The sequence below is a fragment of the Coccinella septempunctata genome, chromosome X, assembly GCF_907165205.1.
Source record: "Coccinella septempunctata chromosome X, icCocSept1.1, whole genome shotgun sequence".
NCBI classification, from domain to species: Eukaryota; Metazoa; Arthropoda; class Insecta; order Coleoptera; family Coccinellidae; genus Coccinella; species Coccinella septempunctata.
The window spans coordinates 16,080,092-16,104,817 of record NC_058198.1 but is presented as its reverse complement, the minus strand read 5'-3'; the positions used below and the strand labels follow the sequence as shown (position 1 = coordinate 16,104,817).

The 24,726-nt window shown below is 34.0% G+C and overlaps 1 protein-coding gene and 1 long non-coding RNA gene across 2 annotated transcripts; both read left to right on the top strand.

Moving 5' to 3' along the window:
* The first annotated feature begins 936 nt into the window (after positions 1-936).
* Positions 937-2,029, top strand: LOC123321839. The gene is made up of 3 exons (XR_006538951.1): positions 937-1,225; positions 1,295-1,586; positions 1,644-2,029. It is a non-coding gene; the product is annotated as an uncharacterized LOC123321839 (long non-coding RNA).
* A 6,791-nt stretch (positions 2,030-8,820) lies between these two features.
* On the top strand, positions 8,821-9,450 carry LOC123322277. The gene has a single exon (XM_044910220.1). It carries the CDS (start codon positions 8,821-8,823, stop codon positions 9,448-9,450), a length of 630 nt encoding a protein of 209 aa, XP_044766155.1.
* The last annotated feature ends 15,276 nt before the right edge of the window (positions 9,451-24,726 follow it).

Genomic DNA, 24,726 nt, shown 5'->3' with positions numbered 1-24,726 from the left:
TTTAAGCAATAGAATGTCCAATTGTTTTCGTAAATTCAATGTTATTTCTGGATGTCAACATGGTTTTGTTAAAAATAAAAATATCGAAACCGCTATTTTTGAGCTCATAAATGACATTGTTCTTGCTCTGGAGCAAGGACAAATTCCTATGGCACTGTTTTTGGACCTTTCGAAGGCTTTCTGTGTTGATCATCGGAAGCTTTTGGAAGTACTCGATAATTGTGATATCAGAGATAGTCAACTCAAACTCATAGAGAGCTATTTGAAGTCCAGAAAACAACGGGTAGTTCTGGAGGCTGATGGTGAAACCTTTGTCTCGGATGAAATTGAAACAATTTTAGGACTCCCTCAGGGTAGTATTGTTGGTCCTTTATTGTTCATAATTTATGTTAATTCTCTACCTAAGGCGATCAAAAGTGAATGTGAACCTCTAATTGAGAGGATGATGAAGAATATACCCTCATCTCGGACTGAAGTAAAATCACCAGCTGTTTTGACTAAAAGCATTGAAACAAATCATGCTCTTTCAGTTAAGTCTACAATGCCGTCCCAGGATACTACCTCAATGAGATTATTTGCAGATGATACAAATATTTTGACCCGATCGTCATGTATTCCATACGCTGTTGATGTTTGCAATATTGTGGTTAACTCGGTAAAAACTTGGTTATGTAATTATAATCTTGTCCTAAACATTGAGAAGACTAAATGTATGATTTTTCATAGTGATAATTCCAAATTAGATTTTCCTGAAACTGTGGATATTCTTGATAGCTCTGTTGTGGTTGAAGATAATCTGAAATTTTTGGGTATAGTTCTTGACAGTCAATTAAAGTGGGGACCTCATACAGAACAACTTAAGACCAGATTAAGCTCTGCATGTTACACATTATTTATGTTAATTGGTCAAGTGGATTTCGATGTGCTCAAACCAGAGATATAGAAGGGGGGAGATTGAGCTTCGACCACTGCGCATCCTATTTTCATGGGACAAAAGTGGGTCCGCCATTTGTCAGGTCATAGCACGGTATTATGATCACGGTTTAACAATTTAGTGAATATTCTTGTCATTTAGCTGCCATTGCCTGCTGTCAAGTCAAACGAATGTAAACAATAATAACAAATATCAACGTATTTTTGGTGATATTTAGCGGATTCGTGTGGTTTTATTAGCTTTTTTTGCTGAATAGCAGGATATTTACGATGGCTTACTTCACAATTATAGGTAAGTTCCCAATTATATCATTTTTTGAATATCTTTGATAGATTTACAAATTTTTTAAACTTGTTTCAGTATTTCTCCTTCAAAATTGATGAAAAGACTCATCGAATTGAAAAAACTCCAAGCATCATATAGAAGGAAATTATACAATTAAGTCTCTAAAAAATAAAATACAACACATGAAAGAAATGATGGACTTTTTTAGACAAGATCAACGTATTTCTGAAAATGCTGCCCATCATTGGGAGAAATCTTTTGATTCAGTGCCACATTGATGGAGAGATATTTAAAAAATGTAGAGAATGATACTGTGACCCTAAAAGTTCCAGTCTTGAGGGAATTGTAATATTCTTCAAAAATCAAGGTAAGATGAGATAATTTGATATGAAACTGAGATGATTTTATTTTATGTTTGTTTCAGGGGGACTTCATGTACCATCATATGGAATTATAACGATATGTCAATCAGGAATTTGATGATTTCAACTAAAAATAGAGTTCCAAGAGATGAAAATTTTCTTGAAGCATTTGCAACAATTCAGTTCCAAAAATTTTATGATCGAGTTGATGATTTGTTCCCTTCCTTGAAAGAACATTTTTCATATTCTTCAGTGATTGGCAGACATCATGGCTTTCTTTTAATGAAAAATATTGCCAGATCTCATTTTAAAATTAGAATATTCAATCTGTAAAAAGTTTATACTGAAAAATTCAAGGTTCTGCAATTAGAAGACTTCATCACTTGATTTTATGCAGGAATCGATACTGGATATACAATATTGTATAAATAAAATGAATAGAAAAATGTTTTTTTTTTTTTAAATATTTAATGCCAGTAGCTACTGAAAAATTTATCGACCTTGTTAGCTTTCATCATATCATGTCTTACTTCCAATAAAAAATATCAGATCAAATTATCCACTTTGTGCAAAAAATCTAGTGTCCTTCAGATAGAAAAAATCGTGTTTCCTTAGAAACAGAAAATAAAATTAAAATTTAATAGAGTTCCAGAATTGCATCTCGAAGGAACGGGCAATTTTTCAGGTTACTTTCCTCTGATCGTAATTAGGGAATAGTAGTGAAAAACGATTCTGGAACAAATCAAATATTGGTGACGCTTCGAAGTCTATATATATCAGACTACCCCATAAGACCAAATTGCTAGAATCTTCGTACGATGAAAAATCCAGAGATATGAGCACATAATCATCTGGTACCTCGATCAGTCTCAGCTCCTCCACCAAAGTATGCGAGTTCTTGACATTATATACTGACGTGGAAAGAACACCATTAAGGATGGTGTGTATGTATCTTCCTATCTTATGAGTGGGTGAATTGATACAACTAACTATAGGTCTGAGTTTTAACCCTTCTTTGTGTGTTTTCCTGAGAAAATAGAGATTTTGGGGGAGACGCTATTGTGAGAAATAAGTGATTTATAATCGGCCTCTGATATCTTTCCATCACTTTTTAGAATTTTCAAAAATTTGTTCACTCTGTCCTGCAACCTCTTGGTGGGGTCAACAGTCACTATTAGGTACGTCATCTCATCACTCAACATATTTTCGGCTTCATTCATGTACTCGTCTCTGTACATCAATACAGTACTGTTGCCCTTATCTGATGCGCAAATAATAATCTCTGGATGGTCTCTAACAAATTTCGTTGTGGCAGAGTAGTGCCCTGCTAGGGGGTCACTTCGTTGTCCTCTATTTCTTAAAAAATTATTGATTATTCCCACACCTAGCTCTAATTGAGTTTCTTTCAACCTCACTATCGGTAATGTTCTGGGTGAAATGTTCTATGTCCTTAATGAGCTCCAACTTAGGTATCTGCTTAGGGATAATACCATGCTTAGGGCCCAAACTTAGAGTGGATTTTACCTCTTGGGGTATATCAACAGTTGTATAGTTCATGATAAAAGTATCAGACTCCATGATGGTAAAGGGCTGTACCTGTGCCCCCTCCAATCTACTCAGCTTTCTGACATTTCTAGACTTTGTTTCATGAAAAGTGGAAAGAAAAACACTCTCCGCCAAATTCCTAACACCGATGAATGTTGTAGGATCCAACAAACTCTGCAAGACCTGGATGACCACTTTTATGGAGTTTTCGGTTCTTGTCTTCTTCCACAGTGAAATCTTGATCTCAATATTAAGAATAGACTTGCGAAATCTGTTCATACACTTTTCAACCAACTTCGTGTAGGGATGCTCCCCTATCTGCAAGGTGTGAACCTGCCTTATATTACCGATTATATGTTCGGGAAAAACATGCCTCCCTCTACATTACATATCTGGATAAGCAAGTATTAAAGCGCATTAGTATTTCAATTCTTAAGTTTGTTTCAAATCTCGCTGCTCCAAACAATATTTCAAAATTAATAATTTCTAGAGAATTCTTTTTCATCATTTACATTCACGTTGTAGATGGTATACACGTTTTTCCTGAGGAAATAAAAACTATAGAAAGAATGTCCCTGAATAGATTTAACGACTCTGATGTATATGCAGAAATCCATGTAGGTTAGAATCGTTATTTTTTATTTTCACCCTAATTATACGGAGCACTACTATCTACTTCATGAATTTCATTTTCAATGTCTTAACCGGGAAAACGAAAAATTTTGAGTATATAATAATGAATAAATAAATAAATAAATAAATAAATAAATAATTAAAATGAAATATTCTCATATTATAAGAGTTAAAAACTTGGTTTCTTTAAATACGGCATGGATTCCCATCGAGTAACATGTGACTCTGGTGACATGACATTGAATTTTCCAAGATTTCCAGCTTTCAGTATGCTTTAACGATAGAATGGTGCAACATTCAGGAATTGTTGTCGAAGTCATAATGTATTTTAAACAGCATATCCACCAAAAAATTCTTTCGTTTCGTACTTTCATCGAAAAAAATTTGTTTAAATGAAAACCTCTATTTTAGTCGAATTATGATCCATCCTATCCTTATTATGCCCAAAATTGACAAGGTATTCCTGGATACGGAATATTCTGCTATAGTTTTTCAAAATGGGGAATTATACGGAAATAACTTGATATTAGTCCGAAAGTCACACTAAAACATTTGTAAGGCCTCACTATCTCCAAAATTTAAGACGGAAATCGGAAATTATATTCACGCCCAGTACGAAAAAAAGATATTAAAAAAAAATAACCAATGCAAGTGACATTCAGTGAAGTGAAAATAAAATATCGCCAAAATAATGTCGAAATTAGACATAGTCAAACTTATGCAAGTTTTTGGCCGTCCAACTTCATTTGCTGTTTAGATTAGATATTTTATGATTTCTATGCTGATCCGGCTATCGAAAATATTCAAAATGATTTTAAAAAGGCCGTTTTATAGAAAAAAGTTTTATTTTGAGATGCTGGGGTTCGAACATAAATCGATAATTAATTGCAATATTTCCGAAAAATGCATCAACAATCAAATATCTTATTTCAAAATACTTCAAAGTTCATGCTATACAATTCCTTGTTTTCGCAGGTAGTAATTATGACCAAATCGGTCCGTTGCGGGCGGAAACGTTGAGGGATGGTTTATTGTATTGGTTATACTGTACCTGTGTTATTCTGTACCTGTCACCTAGTCAAAGTAACAAATATTTTACTGTATACTTCAATACGTCAATGGTTCTGAATAGGGTTTTTTCTGCTTATCAAGAAATAGTAGTCCCGTAGATCAGTTATGGCACTGTTTTGGTTTCCATGCTATTGTTCTGGTTTTTTTTAAAGATAAATCCCCTTTGTATTTGTCAAGAGAAATGAGATTTCGATAATTAAGTATGAACGTTGACTTCTATTCTATCTGTCTATTATATTCGTCAATGTAAACTGTTCTTTGTTTCAGGCTCTGGTAATTACTTTTGAAATTAATTCATTTTAATGAAACATCCTCTACACATCCATATAGCTCATGGAAAACTTCGAAAAACCGAATAAAAAAGTTACTTTCTTCCGTCATGAATTTCTTAAAATGGATTGCTGAAATTTATTAGAGAAAATAACGAAAAATTTTGGTTGCAGTAGCCTTTTTCTTGAGGTTGAAACTGGAATAATAATATTCGCGAGAGTACTGAAGCTGGCATATGGAATAATGAGAAAACAATATAAAAAATTGTGCGGTGCGTAGCGTTAGATCTATGACGCCCTTATAACTAGTGAAACTGAAAAGAGCAAATTTTTTCAATTATCTGTAGGATATAAATAGTAGATGAATCCCTAAAACAATGTTCTTGAATGACAAAGAAAAGCAGGATTGGAAATTATCCTGGTTATAGTGAACCAATGTCTCAATAAATGAGAGGATGAAATAACTCAAAACAAACGAAATTAATTCAGGAACATAATACAAATTGATATAAAAGTGGACAAACAAATCAACAGTTGTTGGTTTTCATATATCTGAGTTGAATTCGTTTATTTATCGCCCTTATTCGAAGGCTCACTTATTTGATATCCTCCTACTTAATTTTTACAGATAATTAGTATATCTGGTCATATTTTGAAGTTTTAATTTTTTTTATACCGTACTTGGAACGGGACCTAACGTTGTCTTTTGAGTACACCTAACAATTTTTAATTTTTTTTCAAACCTAATGTTTCATTTAGAATACACTCTATATCATAAATGATTCATTATATCAGACTTGCACTCTGAATTCATACATAACCTATTGCTTGATTGCAGGTCAAGAAGCGTTCAGTGGATTTTTTTTTGCATAGTACTTGAAACAGTTCTAACTGTTAACTTTTATAATCCCCTATCATTTTTTATTTGTTTTCAAAATTAATGTTTCATTAAGAATATGCTGTAAATTCAAATATCAGACTTGCACTCCAATATTATGAATTTTCTATTTCTTGATCGCAGGTCAAGGAGCGTTCAGTCTTTTACGCATAGTACTTAAAACAGTACTGTTGTCTTTTCTCTACATCTAACAATTTTCAATTTTTTTCGAAGTTAATATTTCATTTTGAATATAGAGCGCGGGCTGGAGTTACAAATCCTACAAAAGTTTTCATTTTATAGGTTTCTCCTTCTTCCTAAAAATCTCAATGTAGTCATTCACATTGAAAAGTTTGATATTAGGATCTTCTTTTCTTCTAATAGATGTCATATTCAGAATCTCCTTCAGAATGAAAGACCTCGTCGAACGTTTTCTCAGATTTCCGTTCGACACATACTGCTTTTTTTCTCCAACATCGAAATTTATTTTCTTCACGACTTTTTGGCTATGTTCATCTTGATTACCTTCTCTTCTTGCAGCGTGAGTGTCGGATTTTTTCTGCGGAACTTTTCCTCTTTTTCGTTCTCCTACATGTGACTTCAGAAAATTCCTGATTTGAACTGTTCTCCTCAAGTCAATTTGTTTAGACTTCAATTTTTCCAATCCCATTCTCAAGATATTCTTTCTGTCCATCTCGTCTTCCACAATGAAAAAAATTTTTAAGTATGAAACGATAAAATTCGATAGTATCAAAGTTAAAAAATGTAAACCACAACACAATATTTGCAGCACGAAGCACATTCACAACTGAATACTTTGTACATCTACTCCGCTGTTATATAGCCCCTCTACCATCCCTCCCTAGCACCCCACCACCCAATTGCCCGTTCCGTCGTCTAATTCGATATTAGATTGCTGTGACTTAAAATTTCTATGGAATCAACGTATTACATTCGTTCAATTTAACTGTCACAAGTCGGACTGTTTGTTGATTTATCCTTAACTTCCTATGACCAATTTTGAAGTGTTACTTTTATTAGTTGTATGATGAGCCTTGAGAAAGGAACAAAATAGTTCCGAAACGTTGGCGAATTAATAAGAGATTGTTTTTCAACCTGTCCAAATTCCTGCGATATTTTACCTATTGTGTTCAATCCATTATTTATGTAGGATCCACAATTGTGTAAATATTGTAAATAAATGTTGTCGTGCATGGAAGACTTTAGAAATTCGAACTTTCCGAAGTCTTTCGTTGAAGAAAATAGGTCACAGCTTTGCGCCTTGAAACAAAACAGATTTCTATAGAAATCTGTTTCCTATAGAAACAATAGATAACTAGATTTATCGCCAACCCCTACAGATGTTAAGAGAAAGGTCTAAACTTTATGGCAACAGCATGTGTAACATTAAGTCATTGACGCTGGCGTGAACAAAGATTCTTTTAACATTGAGATACGCCAGATGACGTTTGCTGATTGATGGGACAATTTGAAGACGGGGTAAGTACCATCCCAAGACTTGGTACTGCTGGAGTCCAATTGGTCCAAAAGTAAAAGAGACATCCCCTAAGTTTTCCCATCAGAAATGTGGGTGGGCCTTGAAGCTTTAAAATCATTGTTCTTTCCGGAAAAACATTCATTCAGAGGTACATTCAGAGAGTTAGATTCAGAGATTCAGATTCAGATTGATTCGCTAAGTGTCGGGTTCAGTTCTGAATATAGACGAAAGACGAATAGACGATTCAATATTCAGATGTTTAGGCGATTAGACGATAAGAGTTTTATTTAGAAGTAAAGAAAGTTTAGAGTAATAGTCAGCAATCGGTCACAATATATTTAATATATTGTGTAGAGTGAATCCAACGTGTACATTTGTTAATAAACTTGTAAATAGAGTTCGAGTTTTATTAACAACACCATTAAGAAGAGGGGAAATATAGATTTATTTTTGTCTGAAAGAGAATCATACCCTAGACCAGATAAAAAAGCCTACATTTTGGGGGCTCGTCCGGGATATCAAAGTGAATTTCATCAACGGGAATAAAAAGTTCATACATCAACCAGCATTTGAAGAAAGAATTGAAGCTACTTAGACGAAGTGCATCAACGACTGGAGACTTTCTTTCGACGTCCAACCGTAAGCAGCGAAGCAGACGACGAGGAGCAACCATCGCAATTGTGAAGTGTGTGATGTGTTTAAAGGCCAATTTGTGAAAATCTAGTGACGTGCAAAACTTTTGGATCACATACGGAAACAAGGTAGGATCTTTCCTTATAGTCGACGAACGGAAAACGAATTGCTTTGTTGTGTGTTAACTCCAATAACTAGACGAAAGTTGCAGCACTTATTTTTTCGAATTGAGACTTCTTTGTTGAAAGACGAATTGGCTTCCAGGAGACATAAGGATTTCTTCGAATTGTTCGAATATTTTGATTGAGATTTTGCGAATAACTTTTGTGTATTCAAATTCATTTATTTTTTAAATTAGACATTTGATCCAGTATTAGACGTTACGCACTAGAAAGAGGAGACGTATTTTTGTTTTGAAGTTTTATTTTGTTCATTTTTTTTTAATTACCATTGTGTAGTATTTCAAGATAAAGGGATTTTTGAATTAGATAATCATTCATTATTGACCTAGATAAGGGTGAGATGAACGGAATCTGTAAGATTGTGATTCCGATATTTTTTTTTATAGATATTTTCATTTGAATTGTGTTTTTGTTGTTTTTGTGTATTGTGTGAACGATTGCTGATTAACGTTTTCGCGTGACCATTAGGTAGAGAATTTCGGTTCGTTTCATTTTCTTTTTCGTTTCGAGTACTCTTTTTCAAAAAGCGATATGTATTTAGGCGAAATAGTCGATATTGAGCGCGGAATCACGAGCGCGAAGATTCCAGCCATAAGGGCTCTTCATATCATTTGTTTCGGCTCTGAAGGGGAGAATTACAAGAGACGTCGAGCTCTACGTAATTTTGCTGGGTTTTCTTGGGGAATAGAATCTCAAGAACATAAAGAGCATTTAGAGCTGGTCTCAAAGGAGTTGACTGCGGCAGATTTGACAGCTATTTGTGGAATATTGAATTTATCGTACGATGGGTCGACCGAAGAAGTAGCCAAGAGAATATGTGATTTTCTAGCTTCTCCCACTGAAATCACAAACGATGAGGAGGATAGGGAATCGGAAGATGAGTGGAGCTCCTTGGTTTCCACTCAAAGCCGAATTGAGCGTAATGGGGGCGAAAATCGAGAAGGTAGAAGTTGCTTTTCGCTTACGTTTAGAGATGTTGAAGACTCTATACGTCCATTAAGCGGAAATGACGACTATCCGGTTTCTAGGTGGATTAACGATTTCGAAGGAATCGCAAGCTTGACGAACTGGACGGATCTTCAGATGTTGCTGTTCGCAAAAAGATCACTTACGGGATTGGCGAAGTTGTTTGTGCAATCCCAGTCGGGCGTTAAGACGTAGTCTTCTTTGAAAAAAGAGTTGATCGAAGAATTTGGGATCCGTGTCAGTACGGCTCAGATTCACAAGTTATTGGCCAAGAGGATTAAAAAATCCAATGAGAATGTGCAGGAGTACATTCTCACGATGCGAGAAATTGCCAGTAGGGCTAATATCGAAGATGACGCGGTCATTCAATATATCATTGACGGAATTCTTGATGATTCTGGAAATAAAGTCGTTCTGTATGGAGCAAGGAACTTCCGAGATTTCAAGGAGAAGGCCCGAATATACGAAGAAATCGCCAAAAAGAGGAATCTCCCGGTACAAAGGAGAGAGGTCAATCCAAGTGAGAGACGTAGTACCGAGGGAAAACAGGGAACGGAAGTGAATCGTAGTCGTTCTGGACGAAACGAGGCTAAAACTAACAACCTCAATAAGTACAGTCAAAACTGTTTCAACTGTGGAAAACAAGGACACATGTCGAGGGAATGTCCGGATAAGGCCAAGGGCACGAAGTGCTATAAATGCCAGGGGTTCGGGCATATTGCAACGAATTGCACGCGAAAAGAAGCACAGAAGACACCTTACAACAACGTAGCCATGATGGAATGTGTTCCAAAAAATTCTGTGGAATTGAGCATAGGATCTTTCGTTGTCGATGCTCTTTTCGATACAGGAAGCGACATCAGTATCATACGAGAAGACGTCTATAAAAAACATTTTAAGGAGTTACCTTTGTCAGACGATGTCCTCGCAATAAGAGGCTTGGGTCATCATAAAATGAGCACAATGGGGTCGCTTCAGTTAGATGTGAAGATATGCGGTCATAGTTACTCACTCATATTCCATGTGATGTCGAGGGATTCTTCTGGATTCCAGGCGATATTGGGGAGTAACATACTGAAGCAAGCGACGATTCACATTGGGGATGACGGCATTAGAGTCGATCCGAAAGTATCTGAAGACGATACGAGTCGATGGCTAATGAACATCGTTGTGGATGACGAGGAGGACGAAATCGATGTTGGCCACATCGAAAACGTCGAGGTGAAAAAGGAAGCCCACGACTTGATGAAGAACTATGCGCCAGAGAAAACGGAAATTACGGATATAAAAATGAAAATAATTCTCAAAACTGAGGAGCCTATTTATCAAAGAGCAAGGAGACTTTCTGTACCGGAACAAGAAGAGGTAGACAAGCAGATAGATGAATGGTTACAAGAGGGCGTGATCAGGGAGAGCTGCTCAGATTTCGCCAGTCCAATTGTACTTGTCAGTAAAAAGGATGGCACTAAAAGGTTATGTTGTGATTATAGAAAGCTCAACAAGAATATTATCAAAGACAGGTTTCCGTTACCACTGATCGAGGATGTCATGGATCGCCTAGATGGAGCAATGTTTTTCACTACTATAGATCTGAAAAACGGGTTTTTTCATGTCGAGGTCGAGGAGAGTAGTGTAAAGTACACATCTTTCATAACGCCCACTGGGCAATACGAGTTTTTGAAATGCCCTTTCGCTGACGACGTATTGATCTATTATATGGACCACTTGATCATACCTAGTAAAGATGAAAAGGAGGGTTTGGAAAAACTGAAAAGGGTACTGGAAGTAGAAAAAAAGTTCGGGTTAGAAATCAAGAGGAAAAAATGCCAACTGTTGAAGAAGAAAGTTCAGTTTTTGGGATATATCGAAGTAGAGGGAATTAGCTATGTCCTGATTACAACAGGTGTACCGAGAGGAAACGGTCAAGTGGAAAGAATTAACCGATCTATTATTCCGGTATTCGCCAAGCTCAGTATGGATGAACCAACAAAATGGTACAAACATACAGATAGAGTTCAGAGGGCGCTTAATTCGACATACCAGAGGAGCGTAGATACAACTCCTTTCGAAATGCTGATAGGTGTGAAAATGAGAAAAAAGAAGACATTGTGGTCAACGAAATCATCGAGCAGGAAGTCAGGAAACTGTTCGATGATGAAAGGGAAGAACTGAGGAAGAACGGAAAAAAACAGCTTATAAAAGTGCAGGAGGAAAATAAGAGAAGTTACAATTTGCGACGGAAAAGTGCGGCCAATTATAAAGAAGGAGAACTTGTAGCGATCAAAAGAACTCAGTTCGGATCTGGTCTAAAGTTCAGTAGCAAGTTCTTAGGCCCTTACGAAGTGGTGAAGGCTAAGGGCAAGGAAAGGTACGAAGTCGTGAAGATAGGTGCTCACGAGGGCCCTAAGCATACGACTACCTGTGCGGAATTCATGAAACCATGGGTCAATTTCGCTGATACCGAGTCCGAGGCGGACTCGTAGTTCAGGATGGCCGAGTTGTAGGATCCACAATTGTGTAAATATTGTAAATAAATGTTGTCGTGCATGGAAGACTTTAGAAATTCGAACTTTCCGAAGTCTTTCGTTGAAGAAAATAGGTCACAGCTTTGCGCCTTGAAACAAAACAGATTTCTATAGAAATCTGTTTCCTATAGAAACAATAGATAACTAGATTTATCGCCAACCCCTACAGATGTTTAGAGAAAGGTCTAAACTTTATGGCAACAGCATGTGTAACATTAAGTCATTGACGCTGGCGTGAACAAAGCTTCTTTTAACATTGAGATACGCCAGATGACGTTTGCTGATTGATGGGACAATTTGAAGACGGGGTAAGTACCATCCCAAGACTTGGTACTGCTGGAGTCCAATTGGTCCAAAAGTAAAAGAGACATCCCCTAAGTTTTCCCATCAGAAATGTGGGTGGGCCTTGAAGCTTTAAAATCATTGTTCTTTCCGGAAAAACATTCATTCAGAGGTACATTCAGAGAGTTAGATTCAGAGATTCAGATTCAGATTGATTCGCTAAGTGTCGGGTTCAGTTCTGAATATAGACGAAAGACGAATAGACGATTCAATATTTAGATGTTTAGGCGATTAGACGATGAGAGTTTTATTTAGAAGTAAAGAAAGTTTAGAGTAATAGTCAGCAATCGGTCACAATATATTTAATATATTGTGTAGAGTGAATCCAACGTGTACATTTGTTAATAAACTTGTAAATAGAGTTCGAGTTTTATTAACAACACCATTAAGAAGAGGGGAAATATAGGTTTATTTTTGTCTGAAAGAGAATCATACCCTAGACCAGATAAAAAAGCCTACATTTATGATACCTAAAAAAAACATATAAAATATTTTGTTATTTTGTGATACTTGAGCCTAACACTAAAAATACCTGAAATTATAGAGTGTTTTATATAATTATGAGATTATGAAACATATGCGAATTTAAATGATAATTGTCCAGAGTATTTTTCTTACAGAAAGAATATACTATTATATATTACTGTTCATTTTTTCAAACGTTTCTGATATTATGAAATGATAAAATATCAACAATTGAAAAGTATAAGTTATCGATACAGATAATAACTATCTGGATAAGCAAGTATTGAAGCGCATAAGTATTTCATTTCTTAAGTTTGTTTCAAATCTCGCTGCTCCAAACAATATTTCAAAATTAATAATTTCTAGAGAATTCTTTTTCATCATTTACATTCACGTTGTAGATGGTATACACGTTTTTCCTGAAGAAATAAAAACTATAGAAAGAATGTCCCTGAATAAATTTAACGACTCTGATGTATATGCAGAAATCCATGTAGGTTCCTATATATAAGTACAGAATCGTTATTTTTTATTTTCACCCTAATTATACGGAGCACTACTATCTACTTCATGAATTTCATTTTCAATGTCTTAACCGAGAAACCGAAAAATTTTGAGTATATAATAATGAATAAATAAATAAATAAATAAATAAATAAATAAATAAATCAATAATAAAAATGAAATATTCTCACATTATAGGAGCTAAAAACTTGGTTTCTTAAAAAACGGCATGGATTCCCCATCGAGTAACATGTGACTCTGGTGACATGACATTGAATTTTCCAAGATTTCCAGCTTTCAGTATGCTTTAACGATAGAATGGTGCAACATTCAGGAATTGTTGTCGAAGTCATAATGTATTTTAAACAGCATATCCACCAAAAAATCCTTTCGTTTCGTACTTTCATCGAAAAAAATTTGTTTAAATGAAAACCTCTATTTTAGTCGAATTATGATCCATCCTATCCTTATTATGAGCAAAATTGACAAGGTATTCCTGGATACGGAATATTCTGCTATCGTTTTTCAAAATGAGGAATTATACGGAAATAACTTGATATTAGTCCGAAAGTCACACTAAAACATTAGTAAGGCCTCACTATCTCCAAAATTTAAGACGAAATTCGGAAATTATATTCACGCCCAGTACGAAAAGAAGATATTAAAAAAAAATAACCAATGCAAGTGACATTCAGTAAAGTGAAAATAAAATATCGCCAAAATAATGTCGAAATTAGACATAGTCAAACTTATGCAAGTTTTTGGCCGTCCAACTTCATTTTGCTGTTTAGATTAGATATTTTATGATTTCTATGCTGATCCGGCTATCGAAAATATTCAAAATGATTTTTAAAAGGCCGTTTTATAGAAAAAAGTTCTATTTTGAGATGCTGGGGTTCGAACATAAATCGATAATTAATTGCAATATTTCCGAAAAATGCATCAACAATCAAATATCTTATTTCAAAATACTTCGAAGTTCCTGCTATACAATTCCTTGTTTTCGCAGGTAGTAATTATGACCAAATCGGTCCGTTGCGGGCGGAAACGTTGAGGGATGGTTTATTGTATTGGTTATACTGTACCAGTGTTATTCTGTACCTGTCACCTAGTCAAAGTAACAAATATTTTACTGTATACTTCAATACGTCAATGGTTTTGAATAAGGTTTTTTTTTGCTTATCAAGAAATAGTAGTCCCGTAGATCAGCTATGGCACTTTTTTGGTTTCCATGATATTGTTCTGGTTTTTTTTACAGATAAATCCCCTTTGTATTTGTCAAGAGAAATGAGATTTCGATAATTAAGTATGAACGTCGACTTCTATTCTATCTGTCTATTATATTCGTCAATGTAAACTGTTCTTTGTTTCAGGCTCAGGTACTTTCTTTTGAAATTAATTCATTTTAATGAAACATCCTCTACACATCCATATAGCTCATGGAAAACTTCGAAAAACCGAATAAAAAAAGTTACTTTCTTCCATCATGCATTTCTTGAAATGGATTGCTGAAATTTATTAGAGAAAATAACGAAAAATTTTGGTTGCAGTAGCCTTTTTCTTGAGGTTGAAACTGGAATAATAATATTCGCGATAGAACTGAAGCTGGCATATGGAATAATGAGAAAACAATATAAAAAATTACGGTGCGTAGCGTAGCGTTAGATCTATGACGCCATTATAACTAGTGAAACTGAAAAGAGCAAATTTTTCCAATTATCTGAAGGATATAAATAGTAGATGAATCCCTAGAACAATGTTCTTGAATGACAAAAAAAAGCAGGATTGGAAATTATCTTGGTTATAGTGAACCAATGTCTCAATAAATGAGAGGATGAAATAACTCAAAACAAACGAAATTAATTCAGGAACATAATACACATTGATATAAAAGTGGACAAACAAATCAACAGTTGTTGGTTTTCATATATCTGAGTTGATTTCGTTTATTTATCGCCCTTATTCGAAGGCTCACTTATTTGATATCCTCCTACTTAATTTTTGCTGATAATTAGTATATCTGGTCATATTTTGAAGTTTTAATTTTTTTTATACCGTACTTGGAACGGGACCTAACGTTGTCTTTTGAGTACACCTTACAATTTTTAATTTTTTTTCAAACCTAATGTTTCATTTAGAATACACTCTATATCATAAATGATTCATTATATCAGACTTGCACTCTGAATTCATACATAACCTATTGCTTGATTGTAGGTCAAGAAGCGTTCAGTGGATTGTTTTTGCATAGTACTTGAAACAGTACTAACTGTTAACTTTTATGATCCCCTATCAATTTTTATTTGTTTTCAAAATCAATGTTTCATTAAGAATATGCTGTAAATTCAAATATCAGACTTGCACTCCAATATTATGAATTTTCTATTTCTTGATCGCAGGTCAAGGAGCGTTCAGTCTTTTACGCATAGTACTTAAAACAGTACTGTTGTCTTTTCTCTACATCTAACAATTTTCAATTTTTTTCGAAGTTAATATTTCATTTTGAATATAGAGCGCGGGCTGGAGTTACAAATCCTACAAAAGTTTTCATTTTATAGGTTTCTCCTTCTTCCTTAAAATCTCAATGTAGTCATTCACATTGAAAAGTTTGATCTTCTTTTCTTCTAATAGATGTCATATTCAGAATCTCCTTCAGAATGAAAGACCTCGTCAAGCGTTTTCTCAGATTTCCGTTCGACACATACTGTTTTTTTTCTCCAACATCGGAATTTATTTTCTTCACGACTTTTTGGCTATGTTCATCTTGATTACCTTCTCTTCTTGCAGCGTGAGTGTCGGATTTTTTCTGCGGAACTTTTCCTCTTTTTCGTTCTCCTACATGTGACTTCAGAAAATTCCTGATTTGAACTGTTCTCCTCAAGTCAATTTGTTTAGACTTCAATTTTTCCAATCCAATTCTAAGATTTTCTTTCTGTCCATCTCGTCTTCCACAATGAAAAAAATATTTAAGTATGAAACGATAAAATTCGATAGTATCAAAGTTAAAAAATGTAAACCACAACACAATATTTGCAGCACGAAGCACATTCACAACTGAATACTTTGTACATCTACTCCGCTGTTATATAGCCCCTCTACCATCCCTCCCTAGCACCCCACCACCCAATTGCCCGTTCCGTCGTCTGATTCGATATTAGATTGCTGTGACTTAAAATTTCTATGGAATCAACGTATTACATTCGTTCAATTTAACTGACACACGTCGGACTGTTTGTTGATTTATCCTTAACTTCCTATGACCAATTTTAAAGTGTTACTTTTATTAGTTGTATGATGAGCCTTGAGAAAGGAACAAAATAGTTCCGAAACGTTGGCGAATTCATAAGAGATTGTTTTTCAACCTGTCCAAATTCCTGCGATATTTTACTCATTGTGTTCAATTCATTATTTATGATACCTAAAAAGAACATATAAAATATTTTGTTATTTTGTGATACTTGAGCCTAACACTAAAAATACCTAAAATTATAGAGTGTTTAATATAATTATGAGTTTATGAAACATATGCGAATTTAAATGATAATTGTCCAGAGTATTTTTCTTACAGAAAGAATATACTATTATATATTAGTGTTCATTTTTTCAAACGTTTCTGATATTATGAAATGATAAAATATCAACAATTGAAAAGTATAAGTTATCGATACAGATAATAACTATCTGGATAAGCAAGTATTGAAGCGCATTAGTATTTCAATTCTTAAGTTTGTTTCAAATCTCGCTGCTCCAAACAATATTTCAAAATTAATAATTTCTAGAGAATTCTTTTTCATCATTTACATTCACGTTGTAGATGGTATACAGGTTTTTTCTGAGGAAATAAAAACTATAGAAAGAATGTCCCTGAATAGATTTAACGACTCTGATGTATATGCAGAAATCCATGTAGGTTCCTATATATAAGTACAGAATCGTTATTTTTTATTTTCACCCTAATTATACGGAGCACTACTATCTACTTCATGAATTTCATTTTCAATGTCTTAACCGAGAAACCGAAAAATTTTGAGTTTATAATAATGAATAAATAAATAAATAAATAAATAAATAAATAAATGAATCAATAATAAAAATGAAATTTTCTCATATTATAAGAGCTAAAAACTTGGTTTCTTAAAAACGGCATGGATTCCCCATCGAGTAACATGTGACTCTGGTGACATGACATTGAATTTTCCAAGATTTCCAGCTTTCAGTATGCTTTAACGATAGAATGGTGCAACATTCAGGAATTGTTGTCGAAGTCATAATGTATTTTAAACAGCATATCCACCAAAATATTCTTTCGTTTCGTACTTTCATCGAAAAAAATTTGTTTAAATGAAAACCTCTATTTTAGTCGAATTATGATCCATCCTATCCTTATTATGCCCAAAATTGACAAGGTATTCCTGGATACGGAATATTCTGCTATCGTTTTTCAAAATGAGGAATTATACGGAAATAACTTGATATTAGTCCGAAAGTCACACTAAAACATTTGTAAGGCCTCACTATCTCCAAAATTTAAAACGAAATTCGGAAATTATATTCACGCCCAGTACGAAAAGAAGATATTAAAAAAAAATGACCAATGCAAGTGACATTCAGTAAAGTGAAAATAAAATATCGCCAAAATAATGTCGAAATTAGACATAGTCAAACTTATGCAAGTTTTTGGACGTCCAACTTCATTTGCTGTTTAGATTAGATATTTTATGATTTCTATGCTGATCCGGCTATCGAAAATATTCAAAATGAATTTGAAAAGGACGTTTTATAGAAGAAAGTTCTATTTTGAGATGCTGGGGTTCGAACATAAATCGATAATTAATTGCAATATTTCCGAAAAATGCATCAAATATCTTATTTCAAAATACTTCAAAGTTCATGCTATACAATTCCTTGTTTTCGCTGGTAGTAATTATGACCAAATCGGTCCGTTGCGGGCGGAAACGTTGAGGGATGGTTTATTGTATTGGTTATACTGTACCTGTGTTATTCTGTACCTGTCACCTAGTCAAAGTAACAAATATTTTACTGTATACTTCAGAACGTCAATGGTTTTGAATAGGGTTTTTTTTGCTTATCAAGAAATAGTAGTCCCGTAGATCAGTTATGGCACTTTTTTGGTTTCCATGATATTGTTCTGGTTTTTTTTACAGATAAATCCCCTTTGTATTTGTCAAGAGAAATGAGATTTCGATAATTAAGTATGAACGTTGACTTCTATTCTATCTGTCTATTATATTCGTCAATGTAAACTGTTCTTTGTTTCAGGCTCAGGTAATTTCTTTTGAAATTAATTCATTTTAATGAAACATCCTCTACACATCCATATAGCTCATGGAAAACTTCGAAAAACCGAATAAAAAAAGTTACTTTCTTTCATCATGCATTTCTTAAAATGGATTGCTGAAATTTATTAGAAAAAATAACGAAAAATTTTGGTTGCAGTAGCCTTTTTCTTGAGGTTGAAACTGGAATAATAATATTCGCGAGAGTACTGAAGCTGGCATATGGAATAATGAGAAAACAATATAAAAAATTTCGGTGCGTAGCGTAGCGTTAGATCTATGACGCCATTAAAACTAGTGAAACTGAAAAGAGCAAATTTTTCCAATTATCTGTAGGATATAAATAGTAGATGAATCCCTAAAACAATGTTCTTGAATGACAAAAAAGAGCAGGATTGGAAATTATCCTGGTTATAGTGAACCAATGTCTCAATAAATGAGAGGATGAAATAACTCAAAACAAACGAAATTAATTCAGGAACATAATACACATTGATATAAGAGTGGACAAACAAATCAACAGTTGTTGGTTTTCATATATCTGAGTTGATTTCGTTTATTTATCGCCCTTATTCGAAGGCTCACTTATTCGATATCCTCCTACTTAATTTTTACTGATAATTAGTATATCTGGTCATATTTTGAATTTCTAATTTTTTTTATACCGTACTTGGAACGGGACCTAACGTTGTCTTTTGAGTACATCTAACAATTTTTAATTTTTTTTCAAACCTTATGTTTCATTTAGAATACACTCTATATCATAAATGATTCATTATATCAGACTTGCACTCTGAATTCATACATAACCTATTGCTTGATTGCAGGTCAAGAAGCGTTCAGTGGATTGTTTTTGCATAGTACTTGAAACAGTACTAACTGTTAACTTTTATGATCCCCTATCAATTTTTATTTGTTTTCAAAATCAATGTTTCATTAAGAATATGCTGTAAATTCAAATATCAGACTTGCACTCCAATATTATGAATTTTCTATTTCTTGATCGCAGGTCAAGGAGCGTTCAGTCTTTTACGCATAGTACTTAAAACAGTACTGTTGTCTTTTCTCTACATCTAACAATTTTCAATTTTTTTCGAAGTTAATATTTCATTTTGAATATAGAGCGCGGGCTGGAGTTACAAATCCTACAAAAGTTTTCATTTTATAGGTTTCTCCTTCTTCCTAAAAATCTCAATGTAGTCATTCACATTGAAAAGTTTGATATTAGGATCTTCTTTTCTTCTAATAGATGTCATATTCAGAATCTCCTTCAGAATGAAAGACCTCGTCAAGCGTTTTCTCAGATTTCCGTTCGACACATACTGCTTTTTTTCTCCAACATCGGAATTTATTTTCTTCACGACCTTTTGGCTATGTTCATCTTGATTACCTTCTCTTCTTGCAGCGTGAGTGTCGGATTTTTTCTGCGGAACTTTTCCTCTTTTTCGTTCTCCTACATGTGACTTCAGAAAATTCCTGATTTGAACTGTTCTCCTCAAGTCAATTTGTTTAGACTTCAATTTTTCCAATCCCATTCTCAAGATCTTCTTTCTGTCCATCTCGTCTTCCACAATGAAAAAAATATTTAAGTATGAAACGATAAAATTCGATAGTATCAAAGTTAAAAAATGTAAACCACAACACAATATTTGCAGCACGAAGCACATTCACAACTGAATACTTTGTACATCTACTCCGCTGTTATATAGCCCCTCTACCATCCCTCCCTAGCACCCCACCACCCAATTGCCCGTTCCGTCGTCTGATTCGATATTAGATTGCTGTGACTTAAAATTTCTATGGAATCAACGTATTACATTCGTTCAATTTATTTATCACACGTCGGACTGTTTGTTGATTTATCCTTAACTTCCTATGACCAATTTTAAAGTGTTACTTTTATTAGTTGTATGATGAGCCTTGAGTAAGGAACAAAATAGTTCCGAAACGTTGGCGAATTCATAAGAGATTGTTTTTCAACCTGTCCAAATTCCTGCGATATTTTACTTATTGTGTTCAATCCATTATTTATGATACCTAAAAAGAACATATAAAATGTTTTGTTATTTTGTGATACTTGAGCCTAACACTAAACATACCTAAAATTATAGAGTGTTTTATATAATTATGAGTTTATGAAACATATGCGAATTTAAATGATAATTGTCCAGAGTATTTTTCTTACAGAAAGAATATACTATATTACTGTTTATTTTTTCAAACGTTTCTGATATTATGAAATGATAAAATATCAACAATTGAAAAGTATAAGTTATCGATACAGATAATAACTATCTGGATAAGCAAGTATTGAAGCGCATTAGTATTTCAATTCTTAAGTTTGTTTCAAATCTCGCTGCTCCAAACAATATTTCAAAATTAATAATTTCTAGAGAATTCTTTTTCATCATTTACATTCACGTTGTAGATGGTATACACGTTTTTCCTGAGGAAATAAAAACTATAGAAAGAATGTTTCTGAATAGATTTAACGACTCTGATGTATATGCAGAAATCCATGTAGGTTCCTATATATAAGTACAGAATCGTTATTTTTTATTTTCACCCTAATTATACGAAGCACTACTATCTACTTCATGAATTTCATTTTCAATGTCTTAACCGGAAAACCGAAAAATTTTGAGTATATAATAATGAATAAATAAATAAATAAATAAATAAATAAATAAATAATTAAAATGAAATATTCTCATATTATAAGAGCTAAAAACTTGGTTTCTTAAAAAACGGCATGGATTACCCATCGAGTAACATGTGACTCTGGTGACATGACATTGAATTTTCCAAGATTTCCAGCTTTCAGTATGCTTTAACGATAGGATGGTGCAACATTCAGGAATTGTTGTCGAAGTCATAATGTATTTTTAACAGCATATCCACCAAAAAATTCTTTCGTTTCGTACTTTCATCGAAAAAAATTTGTTTAAATGAAAACCTCTAATTTAGTCGAATTATGATCCATCCTATCCTTACTATGCCCAAAATTGACAAGGTATTCCTGGATACGGAATATTCTGCTATCGTTTTTCAAAATGGGGAATTATACGGAAATAACTTGATATTAGTCCGAAAGTCACACTAAAACATTTGTAAGGCCTCACTATCTCCAAAATTTAAGACGAAATTCGGAAATTATATTCACGCCCAGTACGAAAAGAAGATATTAAAAAAAAAATAACCAATGCAAGTGACATTCAGTAAAGTGAAAATAAAATATCGCCAAAATAATGTCGAAATTAGACATAGTCAAACTTATGCAAGTTTTTGGCCGTCCAACTTCATTTGCTGTTTAGATTAGATATTTTATGATTTCTATGCTGATCCGGCTATCGAAAATATTCAAAATGATTTTGAAAAGGCCGTTTTATAGAAGAAAGTTCTATTTTGAGATGCTGGGGTTCGAACATAAATCGATAATTCCGAAAAATGCATCAACAATCAAATATCTTATTTCAAAATACTTCAAAGTTCATGCTAAACAATTCCTTGTTTTCGCAGGTAGTAATTATGACCAAATCGGTCCGTTGCGGGCGGAAACGTTGAGGGATGGTTTATTGTATTGGTTATACTGTACCTGTGTTATTCTGTACCTGTCACCTAGTCAAAGTAACAAATATTTTACTGTATACTTCAATACGTCAATGGTTTTGAATAGGGTTTTTTTTGCTTATCAAGAAATAGTAGTCCCGTAGATCAGTTATGGCACTTTTTTGGTTTCCATGATATTGTTCTGGTTTTTTTTACAGATAAATCCCCTTTGTTTTTGTCAAGAGAAATGAGATTTCGATAATTAAGTATGAACGTTGACTTCTATTCTATCTGTCTATTATATTCGTTAATGTAAACTGTTCTTTGTTTCAGGCTCAGGTAATTTCTTTTGAAACTAATTCATTTTAATGAAACATCCTCTACACATCCATATAGCTCATGGAAAACTTCGAAAAACCGAATAAAAAAGTTACTTTCTTTCGTCATGAATTTCTTAAAATGGATTGCTGAAATTTATTAGATTTCTCTAATAAATTTTTCGTTATTTTCATAACGAAAAATTTTGGTTGCAGTAGCCTTTTTCTTGAGGTTGAAATTGGAATAATAATATTCGCGAGAGTACTGAAGCTGGCATATGGAATAATGAGAAAACAATATAAAAAATTACGGTGCGTAGCGTAGCGTTAGATCTATGACGCCATTATAACTAGTGAAACTCAAAAGAGCAAATTTTTCCAATTATCTGTAGGATATCCGGAGGCGCTGGATTTATGTTGGGAGAATTGCGGGAAAATCAGTTTCTGAAATGGATATAAAATCTTTTTTGGAGGGTGTACCTGGAAGTGATCAGATAATTGTGAAGAAACTAAACACAGTTGGCCAAAACTCTGCTTTTAGTATTGGTCTCCCATCAAAGGAAGCTCTTGATGAGGTCTTCAGCGATTCTTTTTGGCCGGAAGGTATAGTCTTGAGGGAATTTTCCTTTGATAAACAATTTTTTCAGAAGTCCAGAGAGAATCAATTGATGGCATAGTATCGGAGCATTGTGCTGCAAAGCGTCATTTCTGCCTTCTCCTTCAGAATGTCCAGTCTCTGGGTACTGCTCTCAATAAGCTGCACTTGATGGCTCTGGAAGAGGGTGCAGACATAGTGGCGATAACTGAGCATTGGAAATCCAAAGATGAACTCGAAGCCGGCATGTTGGAGGGTTACAAGCTTGTTTCAAGTTTTTGCCGTTTGAAAGGAAGACATGGTGGAACTGCAATTTACTGCAAGGAAGATCTGAAGTGTACTGATAGGCAAGATTATAATTCACTAAGTATTCCTAATGTCATTGAATTTTGTGCTGCCAGTTTGTATATGGAAAACTGTAAAATGCTTATTATTTGTATCTATAGGCCTAATACCCCGCCATTAGCCGATGTTGTACTGTTCCTCGAATGCCTAAGAGAAATTTTTGAGCGTTGCTTGTCGGAGACATCTGACTATATTCTGGTAGGAGATTTTAACCTAGATATTCTGTCTTCTTCTTCTGATGTTAGAGAATTTCTGTCTTTGTTGGAGAATTTCAATGTCAGAATTACAAATTTTAAGCCAACACGTCCTGTGTCTGGCTCTTGTATAGACAATGTGTTCACCTCCCTTAGCGGTAATACTAATGTAGTTGAGTACCACATCTCAGATCATTCAGGATTGAAGTTTATCTCCACATTGATTTGCGGTGACAAAATGAAGAATAAATTTGTAAAGAAAAGAATTATAAATGACAAATCAATTGAGAGGTTTTTCGGAAATTTTTGAGCTGTGTTTTCCTAAAGTTGCTATTCGACTGGTTTCTCCTGGTGTTTTTAGACAAACTCCCGAAATTAAAAAACCGAAAGATACCCTAGACAAACTTTATGTTATATCATTCTGTAAACCAGAATTCAGGGATGTCTATAGGTCCACTAAAAGGAGATATGATTCTCTTTTGACCACAACGAAGAGAGAATATTTCAACGAGAGCATTGTAAATTCTGAAAATAATTCCAAAGCTTCGTGGAGGATTGTTAATTCTCTAACCAAGAATAAAGTTCATAACGAGGTATCTCTTGGTCAAAGCGACCACTCAGCTCTGGCAAATCGGTTCAATACATTTTTTGCAAATATTCCAGTTAAATTAACTGAAGGTTTAACCAGATCTATTGTTTATTGTTTATTGTTAATCAGGACACATACAGTTAATTAAATACCCAAAAAATGGTCACAATTTAGATTTAAAAAAAAAAAATAGAAGTACCTTAGAAAAAGCAAAAAAAAATGCTGGAGAATTAAAATTACGTATTCAATATAAAAAGAAAAAAACCATAACAACAGTATACATCATCCACGTGGGCCGAAAGTCAGAATACCGCGATCAATGGTAAGATGTGATGAAATAATTCTTTAGCCTTGACTTGACAGAAATTGTGCTGAGAAAAAATGGGTCAATTACTTCTTTAAAGCTGTTACATTGACTGAGCATTCTATGAACAGGAGAGTTCATAGCGCTATTGGTTTGTCTCTTCGGTATGTGAAAGATGTCAAATTGCCTAATCCTCCTTATTGGAGCGTAAATATTTAGTCTGGAGGTATTTGAAGATACTTTCCAGGTCCCCATTCATCAATTTCCGAAGAAATATGATGTCTATTATCCCTAATTCTCAGAGCAAACTTGATAATTCTTTTTTCATGTTTGATATTACGCAGGACGAAATTGTACAAGTTGTGAAATCTTTGAAAACCAATACATCATGGGGCCATGATGAGATACCGATGAAAGTGATAAAAGCATCGATAGACTTTATCAT

What these genes read in the sequence shown, in the direction of transcription:
- LOC123322277 (XM_044910220.1), top strand. Translation starts at nt 8,821, where the DNA reads ATGTATTTAGGCGAAATAGTCGATATTGAGCGCGGAATCACGAGCGCG.